Raw genomic sequence first — 24,360 nt, 5'->3', positions numbered from 1 at the left:
TGTCATTTCGTCACCTTGATGATTCTCGTATTTGTCCGGAAAAGCTTGAATCAAGCATCAATCAAGTTTTGTAGGGTGCAGACGTGCAATCTATCAAGGGGATCCCCTCCAAGCCCCCCTTTTCCTCCCTCCATCTCATTATCCCGTTCACACAAAACAATACGACGTTTTCGTGGGATAATCCGACGACTTTTTTTTTAAATTATTTTATTTTTTTTGTCGCAACCCGGAGTAGGAGAACCCGCTGGATAATCTCTTTACGTAAGCATCCATTCAACTAACGGAGCTCGCTCGCGCTAATCCCTCCCGAACTCAACACGCATGCGCGCACACTTGTGGCTGTGCGAACGAAGCGTTTTGCCATCATAATTCGCATTCATGCCGTAGTGTGCCACGGGGCGCCTTTTGACGCGTCAGAGCGAGACCTCGAGAGAGCGAGAGAGGGAGAGAGGCTGCAAACTCGCTTTGCTTTCTCCTCCTCCCCTCCTCCTCCTCCTCCTCCTCCCCCCACTTGGACCGCGGAGCTGCGATCCGGCCATTCCGCCCCCAACCGCAGCTCAGCGCAGCATCCTCGTCTTGTGACATCCGCACGGGCCCCGAGATGGAGGCACCAGGCTTGGCTCGCAACATCAGCAGCCCGCTGAGCCCCTGCGAGGGCATGATCAAGGACCTCAGCCTGGACGCTATACAGCTGTGCGAGAGAGATGGTGAGTCCCCCCCCCCCCCCTTTTTCTCCTCTTTTTTCTTTTCTCCGAACGTGCAATCTGCCTTTGATTCCTTTTCGTGCGCTTGTGCCTTTAAAGACTCTTTTGAATAGCTGGTGCGTGCGTGGAATGGCAACAGCATTTTTTTTGTGCACTGTGCATGCTTAAAAAAAAAAAAACTCTTATCTTAGCCCTCCAGGCATCACCACACCTACCTGCTGATGCAACCACAACGGCAAATGGTCCTAATTAGAGTGGATGAGCCAAATAAGGTGGTCGCACCATCCCATAATAAGTCCACGCCGGTGAAGATCAGTTGAAATCTTGAATGTGTGGTGCAAAAAAAAAAAAAAAGCAAGTCATCATCAGGAAAGACTCCCAACATGGCTGCAGCCACATGTGAGTGTGCAAAGCCACAGAAAGAAAAAAAAATTGCTTTAAAATGAATGTGGCTTACCTCGGTGCTTCTCAATTATTATTTTCAAAGCCCCCCCCCAGTGATAAAACATTTCACGCCCCCGCTCACCACAGTGAACATAAATAAGATCATCTACACCTAAAATCTTAGTTTTTTTTTTTTTTACGTCAACAAAAGAAAAAAAATCAACTTTCAACAGATGTTAAATTTGCATTTATACAGATTACAGGTTAGCCTGAAACAGAAAAAAAATCAGTGTCAAAGTAACTGAAATAAAATGTCAAAAATTTTTTTAGCTAGAAACATGCTTGACGAACTGAAAAAAAATTAAAAATAAATGCAAACTTAAAGCTGACACCCTTGACTAATGCTTACCAATTAAGCCATATGAGAAGTGTAATGCTAACTGTGACCGTTGGATGGCAGTGTTTCCACACTTACAACACACATTACCTACATGCAATTCAAAGTAAGGACAAAAGTCAATCTTTCATATGGCAGCACCCATTTTTACATAAATATAGCATACCATATTCTGTTGGCCTTGACATAAATTCATGGCACTGAAAGAGTTAAGTGCATCAATGTGACTGAAATTAAAAAAAAAAAACGCATTTAAACTAGAAAAATGTTGACCAACTGAACCATTTATATATTTATATATATATACATATATATATATATATATTTATATATATATATACATATATATATATATATTTATATATATATATATATATATATATATATATATTAGGACTGGTCTACCTGGTGATTGCTCCGCCCCTCATCATGCAAGACACGTTGCGCTTTGCGATTTTGTTAGTGCTTGGTTGGCTTGAATCACATGCTTTCATTTTCCTAATGGTCACTTGTGGACTGGCTGCCAGTTTTTATTTTGTTTTGTTTTGTTTTGGAGTGGGGGGGGGTGTCTCTCGGGCAATTACGTTATCTTTTTTTTTTTTAATAACATTTGTAGCCACTTGTGCTTGAGTAGTCCAAATAAATCTAGCCTTGCGTGTCCTTGGGACACCCACATGCTGTTTTGTTTGTGTAGCAACAAACGCACCTCCCGACCTCTTTGATGCCCAATGAAAACATGGGTGGGAGAAGCGGAGATACTGGTTTCATTCCAGGACCGTTGCAAAAAAAAAAAAAAAAAAAAAAAGACTTGTGGTAGCGCAAAGGGCTCACTTCATCCGCCTCTTTAATTGCGTTGCCTCGTGATTATAGAAAACATCAATGTGATGCAAAATCAGGGGCGTGAAAAGGCGGGGCGTGGGGGGGCGACCCCTCGGTATCCGCATTGCATTACTGTGACACCTTTTGCCCTCACCAGTCAATCAGAACAAAAAAAAGATGCTGACGTGATTGTGCGGCGCCGTCCCTCGATGCATTTGAAATTGGTGAAATTGATTGGTCCAAAAAAAAAGTTCTGTTTATATCGTTATGAATTGCTTATATCGTTAAGTTATATCTAAGTTAGACATGTTTTGCTAGTCAAAACAAATTAGCTCCTGCTAAGCATCTATAGGACAACTAATGTTATTGACTGCCGCCTAGCTCATTGTTTGAAATAGTTGTAAGTCGGGGGTGTCAAATATACGGCCCACGGGCCGATTCTGGCCCGCAATCGAATTTAATCCGGCCCACAAAGTGAGCTGTTTTTTTTTTCAACAAATAAAAAACTTGAAAATGTTTTATGATCAATAGTGAAGTTGTGTTTTAAGTGACCATATTTGGGTTACATTCAATTCGGACTTGTTTTGCACAATATTGTTTGTTTTGCTTTTACCGACCGGTCACATGACTGCTAGCATTAATCAGCTACCCGTGTGATGTGAATTCAAATACTGATCGGTTCAACAAAAAGCAACCCTAGCCACACGGTGAATGTGCGGCTTCAGTAAACAAGACATTTCACTTTAGGAATTCTGATACCATTAAAGGTGTATTTAATTAAAAATTCAATCACAAATGTGCCAAATTTATTAAGTCGGAAGTTTGCATCAGGCAGTACGACTGATTTCATTTGGGCAGATTAAACTGACATGGCAACAAGTAGAGGCTGAAATCTGATTGGGCAAAAGAATCTCAGTACTGGAAGCTGTTTTGCCAATTAAAATGCTTTCAAATGAACGGAATATTCTGTTTGTAACCCTGACACAGCATGGCCCGCACGTCAAGTACTCGTATTGATTTTTCCCTCGAAATAGCCGGTGTCCTTCCCGGGAAAACTTTTGCTCTTTCCCAGGACCGTATTCATTTCCGTACTTGGCTCTTTTCTAAATTTACCTCTCGCCGCCATCAATATTTAATTGGCAGCATGAAAGGCTGCATGCGGCCACGCTGAGCCAGCAAATGGGAGCGAGCGCATGCAGCATCACTGGGCCGCTTCCTGTCTGTGGAAACGGAACAAACACACACACACACGCACACACAGCACTGTGGTTGCGTTTCAATGCACTAAACACGAGGCGGGACACTTGTGTCAGTGTGTGGCGCTGAATAATAAACTTCACCATTTGTTTCTTAGAATGGACGATATGCTATCTAAACATTCTCAGATGAATGATATTCTGGATAGGTATTTTTAAAATACATAGTTTTATGGACACTTCATTCTAACATGAAACCTAGGTGAAAAAAAAATGACCCACGTGCAGTATTTTGTCCAATCCTTTCAACTTTACATCAAGGGTATTTCTCATCAAAGGGAAAGCATTAAAAGAAGACACTAGGAGCTGAAATTTCACCCAGATGGTGACAATATGTCAAAGTTCAACATGGCGTGACTACTTTGTTATCACACTTGCAGGAATGTGGCATCCTTTGGCTAAAATACTGCCAGAATGATGTGGAAGAAATAATCCAAAATTGGTTAAAAAAAAAAAAAAAGGTCAAAATACTGCATAAGGGTGCTTTTTGTCCAATCCTGTGATCTACATCAAAGCCATCTCACATCAAAGGGAAAGCATTAAAAGAAGAGTAGGGAGCTGAAATTTCACCCAGACGGTGACAACTTGTCAGTTTAAAATGGCACAACCACTAAGTTATGGCACTACCAAGAGTGTACCATTTCTTGGCTAAAATACTGCCAGAATGATGTGGAAGAAAATGACCCAAAATGGTCAAAATACTGCATAAGGGCAAAGGGAAAGCATTAAAAGAGTAGGCAGCTGAAAATTCACCCAGATGTTGACAACATGTCAAAGTTTTAACATGGCACAACCTCTTAAGTTATGGCACTAGCAAGAGTGTGCCATTTCTTAGCTAAAATACTGCCAAAATGGTCAAAATACAACACAACGGTTAAAAACACATACACAAAAGTTTAAGCACTCAACATTCATTACAAGCACATTCTTTTGATCCATCATGGAAGGTCAACCAGTAAATAAATTAGCCGGCGTAGTTCTCTGCAGAGCTAGCTTTAATCAAATGCAAATTAATGATGTCGGCCTCAGACGTGCGCTTACTGCTAACGACGCGAACGAGAAAATTAGCGTCGACTCGCGAGCGCTCCGATCGGCAATTCGGGTGAAATTGCGCCGCTCGCTGTGACTCAGCTGACATTTCCGAGCAGGCCGTGTGTCAACAGCACGGATGCGCACGCCAAATTGACAGGTGTGTGACGTGTTATGCATCCATAATCATTCAAAAAAAGGGATTTGGTTTTGAGATGTAATCTTGAAGGTGCTGGCTTTGTTTGAATGTAGCTTTACATGAATTAACACATACAATCCCAAGGATGTATTTTTACGTATCTTATGTCCCAGGTAGTTTTTTTACAGCTTTTTTGTCCAGTTATGTATGCAGAAAACTATTTTGAGACACTCGTTTACCTTAATATTAAGTTTGCAAATTAGCATCTTGGATTGAATGTGTAAAGACGTATATATATGTCTTTGGCATTGAATGAGTTAATTATTTAAGGTAGATTACAGTGTTCCCTCGCTATAATGCGGTTCACCTTTCGCTGTCTTGCTGTTTGCAGGATTTTTTACTTCAAAGTTTGAATTTTGAGAGGGTAATTAAGGAAATCTGAGAAAACTATAAACTGTGTGATTTGAAACTAAAACGTTAAATGAAAATAATGGGGAAAAAAATCATTCAAGATGTTGAAAAACTTGAATGGGAAAAAAAACATAAGGCGAAAATCACAACTCTCACACATTCGATGCCTGTGCAGCATGGCTAGAAAAAAGGTGTTTGTTTTTCTTTTTTTTTTCCAATGTTTTTTATGCCTCTCTCCGTTCTTGTCAACGGGACGTTTTGGGTTGCCTTTTGGGGTCTGTCGTCGCCGTGCTAAATGGAATCCTAAGAAAAAGTAATCGCACACATAGTCCGGCCGAAACGCATCTTTTGACACCTCGTTTGCGCCGATACGTTGAGCGTTTCGGACCCTATTAAAATTAATACCAAAATATAATAATAATCTCTGGAATAATAATAATCCGGCATCAGAACAATATGGTTTACAGCAGTCCCAATCTATGTTTTTACTTGCTACGTGGCAACCCCATAATCAAAAAAATATACCGTACATATACAATGGATGAAATTTAACGAAGGTTGTTTCCAACGTCACAAAACATTTGTTAATTTTGTTTTGTTTTTCCTCTCTATTTGGGGATGAGAAGTTTGCTGATGTGTAAAGGCGCCGATGAACGGGCACATTGTTTGCGGCGCTCGCTTTAGAGAAAGACGCTGTTGTTTCGGGCCCTTCGGCACTCTCAGCGTGACGTCCGTGTCAGTCTAGTAAGCAACAAAGATGTCCTTCTCAAAAGGCCAGGCCAACATCCGTGCCCGCTGCTACACAGCTAGCCCCCCAAAAATTTGGAGCATGGTTCCCTGTGGGGTACGATCCCTGACACAGGATGTGGCATTTTCTTATTATTCCGCATATTGACGCGACCAAATATGCATTCGAGGTGCTTGGGATCATCATTTACACTGTGGACTACCTGCTTAGTGACGTGGGAGCAACTAGCCGCTAACTAGCCGCTAACTAGCCAACATTAAGCCCGGTGGTGTCCAAAATATGGCAAGGGGGCCGTTTGCGGCCCGTCGTCCATTTTTAAGTGGCCCGCAAGATATTCTAAAGACGACATTTGCTACTTTGTCGCATATTTTGCAGGGATTTTACAAATATGCAAAAATAAAAATACACAGTAACTCGATTACCAAATTTATTTCTCTTCATAACCTTGTCCGCATGATGATTGGTGCCTGAATGTGCCTGTCGTAGATTTAGTATTTATTAACTCATTATATATAACAAACAAACTAATATATATGTATGTGACGGACATTCCGTCTGTCCGTCGTCTGTTTTGTTGACGGACAAACGAATGACAGAAATACTCAAAAAGACGGATTAAAAAGAATGTCGGAAGTGTATTTTTGATAAAATACAAATTCTGATAAAATACAAGCCAAGGCAACGGAAGTTCTCGGACGGAAGGGGGGCGGGGCACTGACGACCAGCAAAAAAAAACAAATCTAAGTTCGTCACTCCAGAAAAAATAACGTATAAAAACATTTTTGGGAGTGAATAAAAGCGAATGAAAGTGCGCCAATTTAAATACGATGATCCCGAGCGCAGGATGTTTTGATTTATTTATATTTTTAGATATAGCCTAGCTACTGTCCTTTCACCATTAAAACACTGACAAAGTATACTTCAGCCCATGTAAGCTAGAGCTAGCGGATCCATTAGCAGACTAACGTGTTTGCATGCTAACAAGATTTTTATCGATCCATTTGCGTCCATCCGCTGCCGGCCGACGTCGTACCGTTTGACGGCACGCCACATAAAAAGGGAATTCCTGCAACATACTGAATTTTGCCTCTCGGCAAATGCTTGTTGCGAAGTAGTAAATGTGCTCGTTTCGCAATCGTAGTCATTCACTGGCTTTTAGGGCGATGCAGCAAAATGAATATATGCTCCAGTGTAGAATGTGAGTCACGGCAACGGCGAGCAGTATGAGGGTTCATTTCCACTTCCTCTGTCTGACCTTCGTCCTCCTTCATCTTTCATTCTCGCCGTCCCCGGAGGATTTGTCACAGATAAAGCGGCGCAGGCTTGAACGCACGCGCCCTACCTGCGAAAGGAAAGACTGGCCACAATATTGGCTCTGCGATCGTTTAAAAGTCGTAACGAAAATGAAAGCCTTTACACACGTATTTACATATCAGGCATTTAGTAATTTATCATGTAATCGTACATAAATAACCGTCACTTGCCTGAATAACATCTCTATTGCTGTTAGCTGGATAGTTAAATAGCATCTACTGTACTTTGTTTAGCTAAAATTTTATCTAGTTTGCTAGCTAGCAAAAAGATGTGTGCTAAGCAGGGAGGTAAATACTCAAAGTACTCATGTCGTTAAGTTCCTTCATATTTCAATGTGTAAAAGAACTACAGTGGTATGCAAACCAACATTTACATACTTTTCAAATCAGGCATGTAGTGTATAAATGTCACATTGCTTGACTAATATCAGTCTTAGCTAGCCTCTACCTACTGAATAGTCAACTAGCTAAAATCTATCTAGCTTGCTAGCTAGCTAAATAAATGCATTGTAGGTAGGTAGGTAATGTAGATGGTCTTTACCTAGCTACCGAGCATCTACGTATAAATCCAATGGTGTATTACTTACTGGCATCTATATAGCTAGCCAGCTATTTCCATGTTTTTTTCTCTAGCTAGCATTTGTCGCTACCTAGCATGTAGCTAGTTAGCCAGCTAGTTTCATCTCTCTAGAATCCATGTAGCTAGCTGGAATACCAGATAGATTTTTTTATCTCTCCGTCTAAAATGCTATTTAGCTAGCAAGCTATATATTCACCTTGCTTGCTAGCTAAATGGCGTCTACTGTATTATCTAATTTGCCAGCATCTACTTAGCTAGCTCGTTTAATCTCTCAAGAATCCATGTATCTAGCTGGCATACCAGGTAGTTTTTATCCCTCTGTCTAAAGATGCTATTTAGCTAGCAAGCTATATATTCAGCTTGTTAGCTAAATAGCGTCTACTGTATTATCTAACTTGCTAGCATCTACTTAGCTATCAGCTTGCATCTAGCTAGTTTTTAATTTCTGTTTTTGTCAGCAAAAGCTTTCAATACCTATGTTCTTGGCCCAAATTTTGGATGAACGTTGTTAACTTGTACCAAGAATTTCAGTCTGTGTTTTCGTTTACATTGCAGGCGGATAATTTGCAAGGTGATGGAGAGTGTTAATAATAATGCAGACGATCTAGCCGGCCAAACGTTACGACCCCTCGCGGATAGCGATAAATGACTGTGGAGAGGACGATACGGCGCAGAAGAAATAATAGCCTCATTTAAAATAGAGTGCCACAAGTCATTATCAAACTTGAGTGGCCTTGCACGCTCACTGCTGGATCTCACTAAATTCAAATATGAAAGCCCAGTCTAGACACGCCGTGCGCCGACATTACTTTTGTGATGTATTGACGCTCTCAAGTATTATATGCCCGTTTCGGACCTCGCCCGAATCAAAGGTTAGTCACAAAAGGTGAGACTGCAAATAGCGCAACCCGACAGTACAAAATGTGCTTTTCAGACGGGCGTGTAGCGGTTCGTCTGCCATGTCGAATATCCATCATATTCAGAACACGCTATACCCTTGTGTATGTACCCACTATACCCGTTTTTAAGTTGCATAACTGTCGTATAAGTATACAAATACAGTAACAGTACATCAGTCACTCTTAACTTTAATGATGTATAACAATTCCCTATTACGCACTTCATAAGTAAAAAAAAACAAAAAAAACATGCTTTATCTACACCAACATGGTGCGGAAAATGTTTTCCAAATGTATGTATTGTTTACATACATACGTTTGATGGCACACAATAGTATATTCGTATACTTGTACGACAGTTACGAAACTTGCTCGTCAGCTAGCTAGCATCTATATAGCCAGCTAACTATTTCTGTCTGTCTCCAACTTGCTAGCTCGCATCTATCTTTCTATTTAGCTTGTTAGCGAACATCTAATTAAGTAGCTAACATCCATCTTTCTCTCATCTATCTTTCTATTTAGCTAGCTAGCTAACATCTATCTAATTAAGTAGCTAGCATCTGTCCATCTAGCTAGCCTGATAGATGGCTGTCTGTCCGCCTAGCTCGCTTAACTAGCTATCTTATTTATCCAGCTATCTAATCGATTCCTATTATCACAAACGTAGAAAGCTTTCTGCTAAATCATAACTAAGCAGACCTGAGCATTAACCTTTCCACTTTATACGTATTTAGTTGTGTCTTCACATATACAAATATATATATATATATATATATATATATATATATATATATATATATATATACACGTATATAAAGAATTTCAAGCTATTAACTATAAATATTTACAGCTCTGAATTCAATAACTGTTTCTTTAGAATAGCTTCCAAATTTTCAACTGGTACAGATAGCGTAGCGATGTGCAGTTTTCCAAACTGCCTTCTGATTGGCTGTTTCCACACAGTAATCTACACATTCTGCATTCTTCTTTGAAATTGTGTGTAAATGTGTGATTGTGCGTTTGTGGATACAAGGCAGTCCAATTATGGGATCGCGCTTTTAATCTTGACCCCTCTCAGTGCATGAATGGAGGTGGTTGTACCACGCTCTGCTGCGTCCGCCATTGTTTGGACGTGCATTCTTTGGGGTGTATACACACACGCACACACATACATGTTTGTATGTCCCACCAACATGGTCCTCACAAGTAGGCTGTCAGGTTTGGTCAACTTTTAATAAACAACGCACAAGGAAGGAAGACGAGAGCGCAGATTCTTTCTCATGAGAAGAACGAAAGGAGATGTGTTTGCAGCTACATATCTCGTATCGCTCCGGAACGCATCCTGTCGAGCGTTCTCTTTTTATTGATTAGACTAGACCTAGTTACAAAACGTCGCCCTAAAGCGTTTTGGGGGAGCACACGCGGCGCTAATACGATAGTCAACATGCGATAGTGGTGTTTGTCTGCTATACAACAGTTATCAGTTCAGACAGCGGCTACTATCTTCAAGAACATAATGGCCATCCTCAGACCGTTCTGCCCTGTAGTCAGGTCACGGTGCCTTCTTTCCTCTTGTGCTTCCACAGACAGCTTTTATTATTCAAACAAGGTTATACTGCTGGATACAATAAGAGTAAATATGGCTTAACTCAGGTCCATTTTTTTTTCTAACAAAGACGAGGTCCCCACAAACATAGTAAAACCCGGATATTTGGTCCCGACCACGCAGCAATCACACACACACAAACGCACAGAGCGTCATTGTTGCCATGTCGCCCGAGTGTGACGGCAAAGTCTATATTCGTCCCCGATTCCACAAAGGAGCCGTTGAGCCGCATTTTGACATATTCGGTGACCCGGCTTGGCCCCGCGGGTCGCGCGCCGACGCGCTGCCACACTTTGCCAATATCCAGATGGCTCGATCGGACCAAACGCGGGCGGCCTAGCTGCCGAATCTCCTTTTTGAAATATTCAATGCGGCTTCTGCTCGGGGAAGCACGTAGGTAAGTATTGTGAGGGGGATGATGTTTCCATGGCAACCCGCGCCGGTTATACTGTAAGCGGCCAACGGGGAGGGAGGGAGGGAGGGAGGGAGAATAACGGCGAGCGAGCCCATAAATGAGCGCGCGCGGGATGGACTTGGAGGCCTAACGTGGAGGTTTTGGCCGCGTGCAGGAAGTCAGTCCCAAGATGGCGCCATCTCCGACACGGAGGAGCTGCCCGTCCCGCAGAGCATCAAGATCAGCAACATCACCTGCGACTCCTTCAAGATCTGCTGGGACATGGAGCAGCGCGGCAAGGAACGCATCACCCACTACTTCATCGACCTCAACAAGAAGGAGAACAAGAATTCCAACAAGTTCAAACACAAGGTAAGGCGCCGCCCGTGCCTTTTCTTCCTCTGGCGTTGGCGTGGCTCCTGCTTGTTGGGATGCGGCCAAGGTGTCATAATGGACTGGAAATGCATTAGCAATAGTACGTCACGCCAGCCGTCCATTTTCTTTAAAGCTTCTCTTCAGAGCTGTTGTGAGCTTTTAAATACATTATACACATAGACATTTTTCATTTCAATCCCAAAGACGTATTTTTACGTTTATCAAGAGTCTAGACCAGGTAAACGCCGTAAAAACCAACCAATCAAGCAAGCAATTAGTCTTTATAATGTACTTTCTGTTAACGATGAGCTAAATATGGATTTTTTTCCGCACCTCACGGTGTCGACCATCAAAACCTTTTTTTTTTTTAATATTTGAATAGCTTAAATGCTTCTTTAGCCACTCATTTGAAATATTTTGAGAAAAATAATATACCTCTAAAAATAACGACATATGTAAAAGTCTGGACTCCTGAAAAAAATAACATAAAAATTGTTTAAAAATAGGTTATTGGGTTGGAATGAGTTAAATAATATATTTTTGCGGCGTTAAATGTTGATTCGACAGATGACGGGGAAGTGACGATTCTTCTGAAGGTTTCTTATTTTCCTCAGTTTTGAGATTTTCCTTCCTCTTTTGGTCGCTTTGTTCAGGGGACGCCGTTGTGTATTTGCGATGTTCTGTAGGATTTATTTGGTGATTTTATTTATTTTTTTTGCAGGACGTGCCGACCAAGCTGGTGGCCAAGGCGGTGCCCCTGCCCATGACGGTGCGGGGCCACTGGTTCCTCAGCCCGCGCACCGAGTACACGGTGGCCGTCCAGACGGCGTCCAAACAGGCCGACGGCGACTACGCCGTCTCCGAGTGGAGCGAGATCATCGAGTTCTGCACCGCCGGTGGGTCGCCGGATATATTTGGCGCCTTTGACGCCAGCGCCAGCCCACTGAATGGCAAAAGATGCTCCGTCGCCGCGCACTTTTGTCCGCGTGATGGATGAGAGAGAATAATAAGCAGATTCATACGGATGGAGCCGCTTAAGATTAAGGAAGGGCGGCGGGATTAAATAAAGCAGCCGGGCCGGCCGCGCGCTTTATCTCGGGCATTTAATGCCGACGGAGCTTGACCTGGGGGGGATGTGGGGGGCGGGGCTTGTATGCACCAGCTGCCTGTAAAGCAGCACCAAACATATTTATATTGTTGAATTTATTATTACATTTTTTCATGAATACCGTTTTCTCTTTTTGAGAACATCCATCGGTTCAGATCTTTTCAGTTCTTATTCCATAAATGACACAAATTTGCATCGCTGGTGGATTGCCCCCGGTGGCTCGTAAAAAAACTGCAGATGAGCTGAACCGCGGGGCTCAAATAGTGAGAAAAAAGTTTCGGTTTCTAGGCCGGAAATACGGTATATTGTGTGCGTTTGCAGATTATTCCTCGGTTCACCTGAACCAGCTCCTGGCCAAGGCCGAGGCCATCTCGGGCCGGATGCTGCGCTTCTCCGTCTTTTACCGCAACCACAACAAGGAATACTTTGACCACGCCAGGTAGGCGCGCCGGCGTTACCGTGGATGCTTTGAGTATTTGGAGACAGGAGTCAGAGTTTACACTTTCTACTGACAGTTCGGACTTTGATCGACAACATTCGCAGTCAGAATCCTGAGGATTATTCTCAGAGACGTTTAACGTTTAACTTAATTCCGTGGTAATTCTCACTATTTTCAAGTCAGAATCCCGACTATTCTCAGAACCCTGACGTTAAACTGAGAATTTTTATAATAGCGTTAAAATTCTGTGATAATTCTCACTGTGTGTTCAAGTCAGAATCCCGACGATTATTCTCAGAATAGTCCCGTGAAAGTCAGAATTCTGAATTCTTAGAATAAAGTTAGAATTCTAAGCCTTTAACAAGACAGAATCCCGACTATTAGTCTCAGAAATCTGCCGTTGGATTCAGAATTCTGAATTCTTAGAATAAAGAGAGATTTCTAAGCCTTTAACAAGACAGAATCCCGACTATCAGTCTCAGAAATCTGCCGTGAATTCTTCGAAAAAAGTGAGAATTCTAAGCCTTTAACGAGACAGAATCCCGAGCATTAGTCTCAGAAATCCGCCGTTAGATTCAGAATTCCGAATTCTTCGCATAAAGTCAGAATTCCAAGTCTGTAACGAGACAGAATCCCGGCCATCAGTCTCAGAAATCTGCCGTTAAATTCCGAATTCTGACTTTTCGGAGGCAGAGTTCTTAGCGAGCGACTCGGAACTCCGCGCTCCTCTCCTAAAACGAGACTAAAGCCAGAGCCTGCGGACGCCTGCGCCCCGCCCCTTTTTCGTTTGCCGCGCCCCCAGGGAGGAGCAGGGCAACCGCATGCTGCCGTCGGTGAAGGACAACAGCGGCAGCCACGGCTCGCCCATCAGCGGCAAGCTGGAGGGCGTCTTCTTCAGCTGCAACACGGAGTTCAACACGGGCAAGCCGCCGCAGGACTCGCCGTACGGCCGCCACCGCTTCCAGGTGCGGGCCGACGCCCTCTTCAACCCGGACGTCAACCTCTACTTCGGCGACTTCTACTGCATGTACACGGCCTACCACTACGTCATCCTGGTCCTGGCGCCCAAGGGCTCGCCGGGCGACGACTTCTGCAAGCAGCGGCTGCCCGCCCTGGACGCGGCCGACAACCCCTTCCTCACGTGCCGGCGCGACGACGACGACGACGGCGGCGGCGGCGGCCAACTGCTCTTCCGTCACGCCCAGGACGTCATCCTGGAGGTCATCTACACCGAGCCCGTGGACCTGGCGCTGGGCGAGGTCGCCGAGATCAGCGGCCACCAGCTCATGAGCCTCTCCACCGTCAACGCCAAGAAGGACCCCAGCTGCAAGACCTGCAACATCAGCGTGGGACGCTAGCCCCGCCCGGCCCCCGGGGGCGGGACTTGTACAAGTACACGCGCGCGCTAGCAAACGTAACGCTTCCCGACCGCTTTAGCCCCCGAAATTCAAAATCCTTTTTTTTTTTTCGTTGGTTTTCGTTAAGAACCGGTTTTAAGAACCGCCCGGGCCCGAGGGGGGCGGGACTCGCTCGAGCGCGCGCAAACGTGTAACGCCGAAGCGGAAGTAACTTTTTTCCCCCCACTTCTCCCCAGAAATGCAGTCTGTCCTCAGAAAATTAGAAAGTCCGCACAAACGTACATGCTAATAAAGCTAACAAAAATTCACATTCTGTTTAGGGAAATCAGAAAATCCTTTTTTTGTTGTTGAAAAACTGGTTCTTCGGTCCCGTTTCCATCCGGGCCCGGGGGGGGGGGGGCGGGACTTGTGCAAGGACACGCACGTGCGTACATGCTAACAAAAAATCGACTGTTGACTCTTGCAATTTTTTTTTAAAAATGATGAATTTCATAGGTTTTACTGTCTGACATGGCTTCTTGTTTTGTTTTGTTTGTTTTTTTTTCTCTCCCTTTCTCACTCCCTGGTCAAATTTGCTTTTTCACCAAGTGGTCCCCCTCCTACTGCAACGAATCCACGGTATGTGTAAGAAAAATTTCCCAAATTGACGTTATGACAAAAATGACAATTTTCACACCTCCGTACGCACCGTTAATGATTTCATGGCTGGAAAGTTTCAACTTCTCATGCTAATGCTAATAAACATGACTGCTCTTCTGCTTGATTTACTTTTTGTCTGTTGTGCTACTGAATTTTTTTTTGTTCTGGTCAAGGACTTACTTTTCAAGCTAATGCTAATGCTAACAGACATGACTGATTTCCCTTTTGTCGTTCTACTACTGATTGTTTTTGTTGTTGCTCAAACATGGTTCTTGTTTCTAACTTTTGCTGAAAAATTCCAACTTTTCACGCTAACGCTAATGCTAACAAACACACTGCTTGATTTCCCTTTGCCTGCTCTGCTCAAGAATTTTTCCTCTGGCCAACCAAGAATCATTCTTGCTTCTAACTTGCGTGCTGAAAAATTCTGACTTTTCACACAAACGCTAATGGAACAAACATCTCGTTTCTGCTTGATTTCCTTTTTCTTATTTTTTTTTAAGCATTGTTCCTGTTTCTAACACTCTCACAGAAAAAATCTGATTTTTCATGCTAACGTTAACAAACATGCTAACAAACACTGCTGTTCTAGTCAAGAATTTTTAAAAAGTTTTTAAAAATTGACTTGTCAAGCTAACGCTAATGCTAACAAAGATTGCATTTTTGCTTGATTTCCTTTTGGTTGTTCTGGTCAAAACATTTTTGCTTCTAACTTGTTGAAAAATGACATCTTCATGCTAATGCTAACAAACATTGCATGAATTTTCTTCCTTTTTCCCTGTTCTACTACTGATTTTTTTTTTTTTTTTTCTTGTTTCTAAGTTCCTCTTGCCGTTGCATCGGGGGACACCTTGTGGCTACCTCCAAATATGGCATGGACTTTGTGAGGCTGCAGCATCGTATTTCTTTAAACCAAAGCTAAAAAAAAACAAAAAAAAAAAACAGCAGGCCTCAAAAGCGTGTACTGTGATAACCTTTAAAAACAAGCATGATGCAGTATTTTTTGCAGCACGGGTGTAACTGTGTCGTCGCCATGGCAACCCTTTCTGCAACAGTCACTGTTGTATTTGTGAGGTGGTTTGGTGAAAAGGCAAAAAAAAAAAAGCCGGGTAAATGTGGAAAAATATTTATTTTTTATTGACACGTGTACATATGATTGATGTCAGCAAAGTGACTTGAAATCACGTTTCGAGTCGTTAATGGGAGCAAATGAGAAGTGTAGATCCCATCGAGTTCCACTAGGGGGCAAACATTCAAAAGTAGTCACAGTAGATTAAAAAAATAGATATACTGTACATGCACATTATAGCACAATGAAGGATGAAAAGCCCACACCGTTCAAATGTTGCGTTTAATGCCACTGGGAAAACTGAATTTGAGCCAGGTGAAGGAAAAAGGTCTCACTTTTATTGGAGAATTCTCATTTTTAAGCCAGGGCTTCTGACTGAAATACTGTACCAAGGTTTGAAATTATAATTTTGTTTTTTTTTTTTGCTCCTGTTTCTCATTGCAGTTGATGCATCCTTAAGGTCTCCTCCGATCTCATTTTAAATGAGAATTCTGAGTGAGAATACTAAGAATTTCAAGTGAGAATTAAAAGGCTAAATTCTAGGAATAAAGGAAGTTTGACTTGAGTTATGAATTTAGTATGAATTCTGACAATTTCTGACATAAAAATGAGAATTTTAGACGTGTGAGAATTCTCAGAATTAAAAGCGAGAATTTCGTTAACGGGAGCAATCTCACTAAAGTCAGAATTGTGCGCATAAAGACTGACTTTGGGGATGAACTTATGACCACACTGACTCGGGAGAATTCTCAGAATTGAAAGAATTCTGACGTCAAAATTCTCACTAGTCAGAATTCTGGGGATAAAGGAAGACGCCTGATTTCACTTCAGCATTTATTCTGAATGAGAATTTTGAGAATTTTCCTTCACTGCCCTGACCCCCTTTTATACGGTGATTTATATTTTTTGCCGTTTTATTTGAAAATAATCTTGAAAGCAAAATATACGACTATTTTTTCCTTTCAAATTTCAAAATTCCTGTTCAGCATGGACCTGCTCCCCCTCCCTCATGCGATTGATGCTATTTTTTTTTAATGCATATATTCCACAATAATAAGTCAAGAAAGTGCCATAATCCACTTGCAGGAATCTTTCCAAAAGTCACAATGTACAATAACATCAACTTAGTGGTTGCTTCATGTGCTTGTTTTTTTTTTTTTTTTTTTGTAAAGTGCACGATGGAGCACCGGAGCTCAGTTGCTCTTGGCCGCGTCCTGTTTTTTGCTGAGCAGCGCCTCCAGCAGGCGCAGTTTGGCTTTCAGGTTCTTGTACTGGCAGTACTCCTCCGCCATGGGCCCGCGGTCCTCCTTCTGACACGCCCTGCCCACACACACACACACACACACACACACAGCGGTCACGTTCCTTCCCTGTGTTGCCTTACTCCAGCCCTTCCTTTTGGACACTGTTGTCATCCGAATGATGAAAAAAAAAATGTGCAAAGCAGAAACTATGTGTACAGTTTTCTGTGCTGTATTAAAAGTGGAATTTCTTTTGTGGAGCTGTTCTGTCTTTTTTTTCCACCGTGCATCTTCGTCGAGTTACGTCGAGCTTTTTCAGCGACGAAAACGACCGATAGAGAAAGGCGCCAACTATCGTGTATGGTAAGGTTTCTTTTTTTTTAAGAAAAATATCAATATATTAGGGTTTTTGTTTTTTTTACAGAAGAAAAATCAAATTTCCACGTAAAGTAAGGCAATTTTAAACAAAAAAAATGATCAATAATTTCACAAAACGCTTTTTCGCAAAAAAACTGACCATGTTTAGTAAGGCTTTTTACGTAGAAAAACGACCATGTAAAGTAAAGCTTTTTTTCCATGAAAACAAGGCTTTTTTCGCAAATAAACAACCATGTATAGTAAGGCAATTTTAAACAAAAAAATTATCCATGTTTTCACAAATAAAACGCTTTTTCTAAAAAAAAAACGACCATCTTTAGTAAGGCTTTTTACGTAGAAAAACGACCATGTAAAGTAAAGCTTTTTTTCCATGAAAACAAGGCTTTTTTCGCAAATAAACGACCATGTATAGTAAGGCTATTTTCACAAAAAAACATGTATAGTAAGGCTTTTTTTTCGCAAAAAAACTGACCATGTTTAGTAAGGCTTTTTACGTAAAAAAACGACCATGTAAAGTAAAGCTTTTTTTCCATGAAAACAAGGCTATTTTCACAAAAAAAGACCCATGTATAGTGAGGCTTTTTTTCGCAAAAAAATTGACCATGTTTAGTAAGGCTTTTTACGTAAAAAAAACGACCATGTAACGTGAAGCTTTTTTTCCACGAAAACAATGCTTTTTTCGCAAATAAACGACCATGTATAGTAAGGCTATTTTCACAAAAAAAGACCACGTATAATAAGGCTTTTTTTTCGCAAAAAAACTGACCATGTTTAATAAGGCTATTTCACAAAAAACGAGCAGGCTCTTTGCGCAATCTTGCTTGAAGACAGAATAAAACGGAGGAAAGAAATGGTATTGGTTTACCTGCCACTCAGCGTGTAGAAAAGGTCCTCAAACTCCCGCAGAGCCCGATGGAGTCTTCGTTTTTCCAAACGGGTGCTCTGAAGATGATCCAGCAATTCCGACCTGCGTCAGGAACGCATGGCTTTTCTTACACAACAATTCAGGATTTGCCTTTTTTTTTTTTTTTTTTTTTTTTACATTGGACCACCGCTTTTTTTCGGATCGACACGCAGTACAAGTATGCAATTGTGCCGGTATCAATCTCAAGCACCGATACTTTGGATACACAAAACTTCATGATTTCCATCAAATTCATGGAAAATTTCAATTTTTTGGATTTGTACTTTGTGATCATAAACTTATTCTGACTTTTTAAAGTGAATTCTCATTTTATCCTCAGAATTCTCACTTTATTCTCAGAATTCTTACCTTAAATGGAGAATTCCAAATGAATTTTCACATTGGTAAAAATTCTGAATTCCTCCTGAGAAAGGGAGAATTCTGACTTTAAAGTGAGGGTTCTCACTTTTCCCTCAAAATTCTTTAAAGGACTCAGAATTTTATCGAGTCAAAATTCTGAATTTATTCTCATAAGTCATACAGGGAGAATTCTGACTTCTCACTTTATAGTGAGAGTTTTCCCTTGAAGAATTCTGACTTAAAAGTGAGAATTTTCACTTTATTCTCAGAATTCTCACTTTATTCTCAAAAATGTCACTTTAAAAACCGAAAATTCTGACTCAAAATTCTGAGAAGTCAGAATTCACACACTTTTACGCAGAAATCTGGTAATAGTCAGAAATCTGACTTTATTTTCAGAATTTTATTTCAAAATTCAGATAATCGTCAGATTTCACTCACTTTAGCAAAAAAAAAAAAACAAGTCAGAAATCTAACTTTATTTTAAAAATCCTCACATTAGTCAAAATTCTAAAAATAGTTAGAATTATACAAAGTGCATAAGAGTCATAATTATGTCTTTATGTTTAGAATTAAATCAGAATTATGAGAATTCCTCATACTAGTGAAAAAAAATCTCTCACAGGCTCTAATCCTATTCTGTACATTTCACATTTAAACAAAACAAAAAAAAGACGTTTTTTTTTTAATAAAACATTTCTTGTCAGGCGTATTGAAGGCCACCAAAAAGGTGATGAGCTGCAGCTCTGAAACAAAATGGCCTTCCAGGAAAAAAAAAAAGCTTGCAGGCAACGGGTACCTGGAAGCCTCATGGAGCGTTGCCATGGTGACCATCTGCGGCTGGGGACACTTGACATCCTCCAGAGGCGACACCAGAGGCGTGTCGGACATTTCCAGGGCGGGAGGGGGCAAACGCCGCTCTCCGTGCTTCGCCTCTTTGGGGTGCTCGTCCTCGGAGCCCTCCTCTTCCTCCTGCGCGCGCACGCGCACACACACGCATCAACACGTTGATCGGACAGTGTACAGAATGAGCTGATGTAGTGCCCCCGCGCGGCCGCTAGAGGGCAGCAAAGACAACGACAACAAAATGCCGTTTTAACTTGACGTGATTTTTATAATGGGTCTGTAATCGTTACCGGAGCAAGATTTTTTTTTTGGGGGGATATTTGAGTTGTAGATTTGACTATGATTGAAAAAAGGGTGTTTTGTACTCACAATGGTGGTAATGAGAGCGGAGGTGTTGGAGGAAAGCAGCAGCTGTTTGAGGACGCCGTAGCGCTCGTACAAAGGTTGGACCAGCGAGCGTTCCTCGGCGTTACTCTAAATACACATTCATAAAAATACAGGAAAAAAGATATCATATGTTAAAAAAATAAATACGAACAATTTACTGACTGAGAAAGAGGAAAAATAGTGACCTACAATAAAGGTTGTCAAAAAAAAATCCGGAAAAAAAGATTTTTCTTTTTTTTTTAGGGGGTGTGATGGGTCTTAAAATGAAGAACAATATTAAGACAAGTAGCGAGATAAACCTGCAATAAAGTTATGGTTGTCAATGAAAATCCAGAAAACATTTTTTTTGTTTGTTTCTTACGTTAAATAATACATAAACCGAATATTTTTGGAGGGTCTGATTGGACTTGAAATGAAGAAAAATAGCGAGATAATAAAGTTATGGTATGAAAATACCTCAATTCAATATTTTGGGGGGGGACTCGGAAGGAAGAAAAACATGACGAAAAATAGAGAAATAATCTGCGATAAAGTCATTTTGCGAAAAGAGTATTTGACGACTATAGCCGTCAACGGCAGCCAATGAGTTGCGTCGGTACCGGGCGTCCGTGCAGACTCTCAAAGTAGAGCAAGGCCTTCTGCAGGGCGGACTTCTCCGAGCTGATCTGCGAAGGGCTCATCTCCCGGAGGGCGTCCGGCAGGCCCAGTTCTCGCCGCCTCTCGGCCAGCGTGGCGCCGATGGCGCGGAGCGTCTCCTCCGCGGCGGGCTTGCCGCCGTCGTCGCTCCGGTTGCTCCTTTGGACCGCTTTGGGGACGGCGCCGTCCTCCGCGTGGCACAGCTTCAGCTCTGCGCCAAAACAAAGAAAAAGACTCGGATCCATTTTCATTGGGCGGTCGGAGGCCAATCGCGGGGCGCGCCGGTCGGACGAGAATTCACGAGAATTCACCATCGCGCCTAAGGGCGATTTTACAGTGTCCGTGCGGGTTTTTACCAATGTGGGAGGAGCCAGGGAAAGCCTACGCAGGCGTGGGGAGAACACGCAAACACGGGACGGCCAGCTGGACCTCTGAGCTGCGAGGCGGATTCGCTAACCGGGCTTGCGCCGCTTCATTCGGAATTACAACGAATGTGAGTTTTGTTTTGTTTTTAAATCCAATTATGAAATGTTCGACACCACTTTTTTTCAAAGACCAAATACACGATCTTTAAAAAAAAGGTTTAAAAAGCGAGAAAAACAAAAACGGCTTACTAAAGATAAAAAAAAACCCTTTTAGTGAAAAAATGCCCACTTTACTTAGCCTTTTTTGCAAAAAAAAAAGCCTTACTTTACATGGTGGTTTTTTATTTAAAAAAAAAAGCCTTACTATACATGGTTGTTTTTTATTTTTTAAAAAAAAAGGTCATTTTTTGGCCAAAATAAAGCCTTGAGAAAAAAAGTCCAAATTCAGACTTTATCCTCAGGATAATTCCGAGATCAGAATCAGAAAAAAGTCCGAATCCAGCCGAGCTTCCATAAAAACAAACCAGCAAACCTTTGAGCTGCTTGCGGCTCTTGAGAAGCTCCTTAATGAGCCGGGCCACCTCGGGATGGGCGCTCTTGTCATAATAGGAAGGCTGCCAAAATCAAAACGCAAGCTGTTGAGACCGCCGTGCGCTCGGCGCCTTCCGCTTTCCCGCCTTCACCTTGAGCCTCTCCTGCTCAAAATGCTCCTCCAGTTGTCGGATGCGCCTCCTCAAGGTCTGAACGTGTTTTTTCAGCACCGAAACCGACGCCGAGCCCTCGTCCGTTTCTGTGCGGACGCCGCAGCGCGCCCTGCACGTTAGCCAAGAAAAAAAAACAAAACAAATCAAATGGCTTTTTTTGCCATTACGGTACAAATGGCGGAAATTCTTCAGATTTTTTTAAGCTATCATGAAATAATCAATGGAAGAAACACTCGGGAGATGTTTAAAACATGTCAAATTTGAAAATGCAACCATTCTGCAGCCGTACGTGGGAGATTTTGCATACAAAAATAATCATTGTCCAAATTTCGAACCATATAAAAGTTATTATAATTACAATTTTTGTGATGCATTCTAATTGGGTTTATCGCACATTCCGTTGAGCGGCGCTCAAACTATGCTAGCAAACAAAACAATTCTTTGTTGACTTGTGTTTCACCTCAAGACAGTAGGTGGTGGTAGAGGCCAATTATGTGTCATCGGCATGCCACAGATTACAAAGACAGAACATAGCATTTTTTCAATATTTTGTGAGCGTTAATACATTTGGCTTACATACGTATGGATAGAAGTTATGCCACTGAACAATTTGAGTGGAAACAAAAACATTCATAAATATCTTTAAAAGCATTTACAAAATTAGGGAAAAATGCAGATGGTTCGCAAAAGCCCAAATTTCAATTACCGATGTTCCAAACTAGCAATGAAATCTTCTTTAATATGATTGGCTGCTTGGATTTGAGTCAAAAGCTGCCGCTTTGAAGGTCCGTCCTAATCGCAATTGTATTATTGTGATTTTTTTTTTTTCTCGCAGAGATCATAACATCAGAATCGAATGGCAAAAAGATATTCGTGGTGAAAATGACCATTTACAAATGAAAACAATTTTCGGAAACTTACATGCGGATATGCTGCGAGCACGGCGGCGACGGCGCGGAGTCGGGGTCCAAATTGTAGCGTAGGCTGCTGCTCAGGTTGGGGCAACGAGGAGACGGGACGGGGCACTCGCCCGCGGTGAAGGCCGACAGCAGGGGGGGACTCGCCGGGGGGCTGGCCGGGGCATCCTCGTGTCCCGGGGCGCCCTCCGGTGGAGGGGCGCCGCACGGGGCAGGGCTGCATGAAGAATCCCGCCAAGGGACAGGAACTGTCGGAAAGACAACAAAAAAAGACCTTTAACCTCTTTAACCTTCGCAAACTATCGCTTTGCATTTATTTTCCGAATTTTGTAAACGCTTTAAAAGGCGTAACGATTCAAGTTATTTGTCAATATTTTTTTCCTCAACCACTAAAATGGCATCAACACAAACGTATCTTAAATTTATTAACACCCACGATAAATTGAAAAATGGGAGGGTCTTGTCCGCGTAGTGACGATGACACTTTAAGACATAGCCTGGTCTCTACCGCCACCTACTGTCTTGAGGTGAAACAAGTCAACAAAGAAATTTCTGTTTGCTGACATAGTTTGACCGCCGCTCAATGAATGTTGTAAAAATGGCAGGAAAATCAATGCCGTTAATCCTATTAAAATGCATCTCAAAATTATTATTGTAATGCTTTTATATGGTCCAAAATTTGGACAATCATTATTTTTGCGCGCAAAATCTCCCACATCCAGCTGCAATCACATAGAAATGTCAAAAGCGTTGCATTTTAAAATTTGACACGTTTTAATCATCCGCTGGAAATTTCAGCTCCCTAGTGTTTGTAATTTGCAAAATAAGAATGTAAGAAATCGTCTCACTCAACCATTATATTTGCGTGCGTGCGTTCTTGTACGACGTGAGAGCAGTTTTGAGTTTTCCACCAGCATAGTGAGGACATTTTGGAGAAGTGAGGACATTTAGGCTGGTCCTGACCTCTTTTTGAGGGTCAAGACTTGCTTTTTGCTTTGATAGGCTAGGAAAAGCATTACGCCAAAGGATGTCCTCACATGTGCCGTTGCGTGCGTGCGTGTCCTCACTGCGTTGCGATGAATGGACGGTGTCCCAAGTCGGCGTGGCGGGAGGCGAGTGGACGAGCGTCTTGCGGTCCAAAAGCGGGCTCGGGCGCCCGCTCAAAAGAGGCCGCTGGTGGGCCGGCAGGTTCTTCTGCTCCCGGGGGTCTTCCCGCTCCGGGTCGGGGGGACTCAAATCGGCTTCCAGGGCTTGCAGCTTGAGGGAGGGGCTCTGGAAGCAGAAGCAGAACATGTCTTCGGGCCGAGAGGCGTTTCTCCTGAGCGCTCCAAAAAAAAAAAAAAAAAAAGTCCTCCGGGGGGATGAAGGAAGGGGAGAAAGGTGGCGTGAGTAAATAATGGCGTCCTCTCGCCGCTCCTCACGTCTCCGTCATCACCTGGCTCATGATGGCCTTCAGCCCAAAAAGTCCAAAGGATGGCTGTCCAAACACGTCCGGGGAAGCCAGTCCATCACGCCGGAGAAGGCGGCCGGAGGAAAACGAGGGTCCGTGCACATGCCGCTCCTTCCCGCCCGCCGTTCCCAGCTCAACCGCCTCCACATGGATTATTCAGGAGATGAGAAGGGGCGCGGCGGGAATGCCGCTCGGCTCGTTTGCGTGCGGCGTGGGTGTGCGCGCGCGTGCTCCGACGGAGGAGTGATGATGATGACGGTGATGAGAGGTTACCACGGCAACGTTGTCAGAAGCGGCTAGAACGGCGACGGCGCTGCGAAGGAGTCACGTCGCTCTGCAATGAAAAGCGCTTTTGGGTGAGGCGGGGGAGGGGAGGAGAGCTAGCTCTGACATCATCATCTTCATCATCATCATCATCGTGCCTTGAAAGGATGCTTTCTCACGCTCCTGCACTGTTCATTCATAAAAAAAAAAAAAAAAAACGCCGTGCGTCACGCCGACGGGG

General features: G+C 42.6%; 2 protein-coding genes across 5 annotated transcripts; one reads left to right on the top strand and one right to left on the bottom strand.

Annotated features, from left to right (window-relative positions):
* Positions 1–5: 5 nt before the first annotated feature.
* On the top strand, positions 6–17,168 carry phyhiplb (phytanoyl-CoA 2-hydroxylase interacting protein-like b). 3 transcript variants are annotated; one of them, XR_015866368.1, is made up of 6 exons: positions 6–707; positions 10,855–11,051; positions 11,776–11,950; positions 12,484–12,601; positions 13,404–14,577; positions 15,421–17,168. XR_015866368.1 is itself a non-coding variant. In XM_088421069.1 (6 exons), the coding sequence occupies exons 2-6, from the start codon at positions 602–604 to the stop codon at positions 13,957–13,959; spliced, it is 1,152 nt and encodes a 383-aa protein (XP_088277195.1). In that variant the 5' UTR covers positions 243–261; positions 388–601; the 3' UTR covers positions 13,960–17,168. The 3 variants fall into 3 exon arrangements, 2 of the variants coding, with proteins under 2 accessions (XP_088277193.1, XP_088277195.1); XM_088421069.1 differs by having other exon boundaries at positions 243–261; positions 388–707; positions 13,404–17,168; XM_088421067.1 differs by having other exon boundaries at positions 13,404–17,168.
* On the bottom strand, positions 15,709–24,322 carry fam13c (family with sequence similarity 13 member C). 2 transcript variants are annotated; one of them, XM_088421065.1, is made up of 9 exons: positions 23,443–24,322; positions 22,410–22,653; positions 21,468–21,597; positions 21,317–21,398; positions 20,383–20,630; positions 19,766–19,870; positions 19,350–19,522; positions 18,152–18,253; positions 15,709–16,987 (listed from the first exon to the last, which is right to left on the bottom strand). In XM_088421065.1, exons 1-9 carry the CDS (start codon positions 23,696–23,698, stop codon positions 16,861–16,863), a joined length of 1,467 nt encoding a protein of 488 aa, XP_088277191.1. In that variant the 5' UTR covers positions 23,699–24,322; the 3' UTR covers positions 15,709–16,860. The 2 variants fall into 2 exon arrangements, with proteins under 2 accessions (XP_088277191.1, XP_088277192.1); XM_088421066.1 differs by having other exon boundaries at positions 23,473–24,322.
* Between the last annotated feature and the right edge of the window lie 38 nt (positions 24,323–24,360).

This window comes from Hippichthys cyanospilos, chromosome 8 (assembly GCF_059441005.1).
Source record: "Hippichthys cyanospilos isolate Australia breed blue-spotted pipefish chromosome 8, RoL_Hcya_1.0, whole genome shotgun sequence".
In the NCBI taxonomy this organism is placed as follows: Eukaryota; Metazoa; Chordata; class Actinopteri; order Syngnathiformes; family Syngnathidae; genus Hippichthys; species Hippichthys cyanospilos.
Note: the sequence above shows the minus strand (reverse complement) of the source record. Positions and strands in the feature narration are given on the sequence as shown.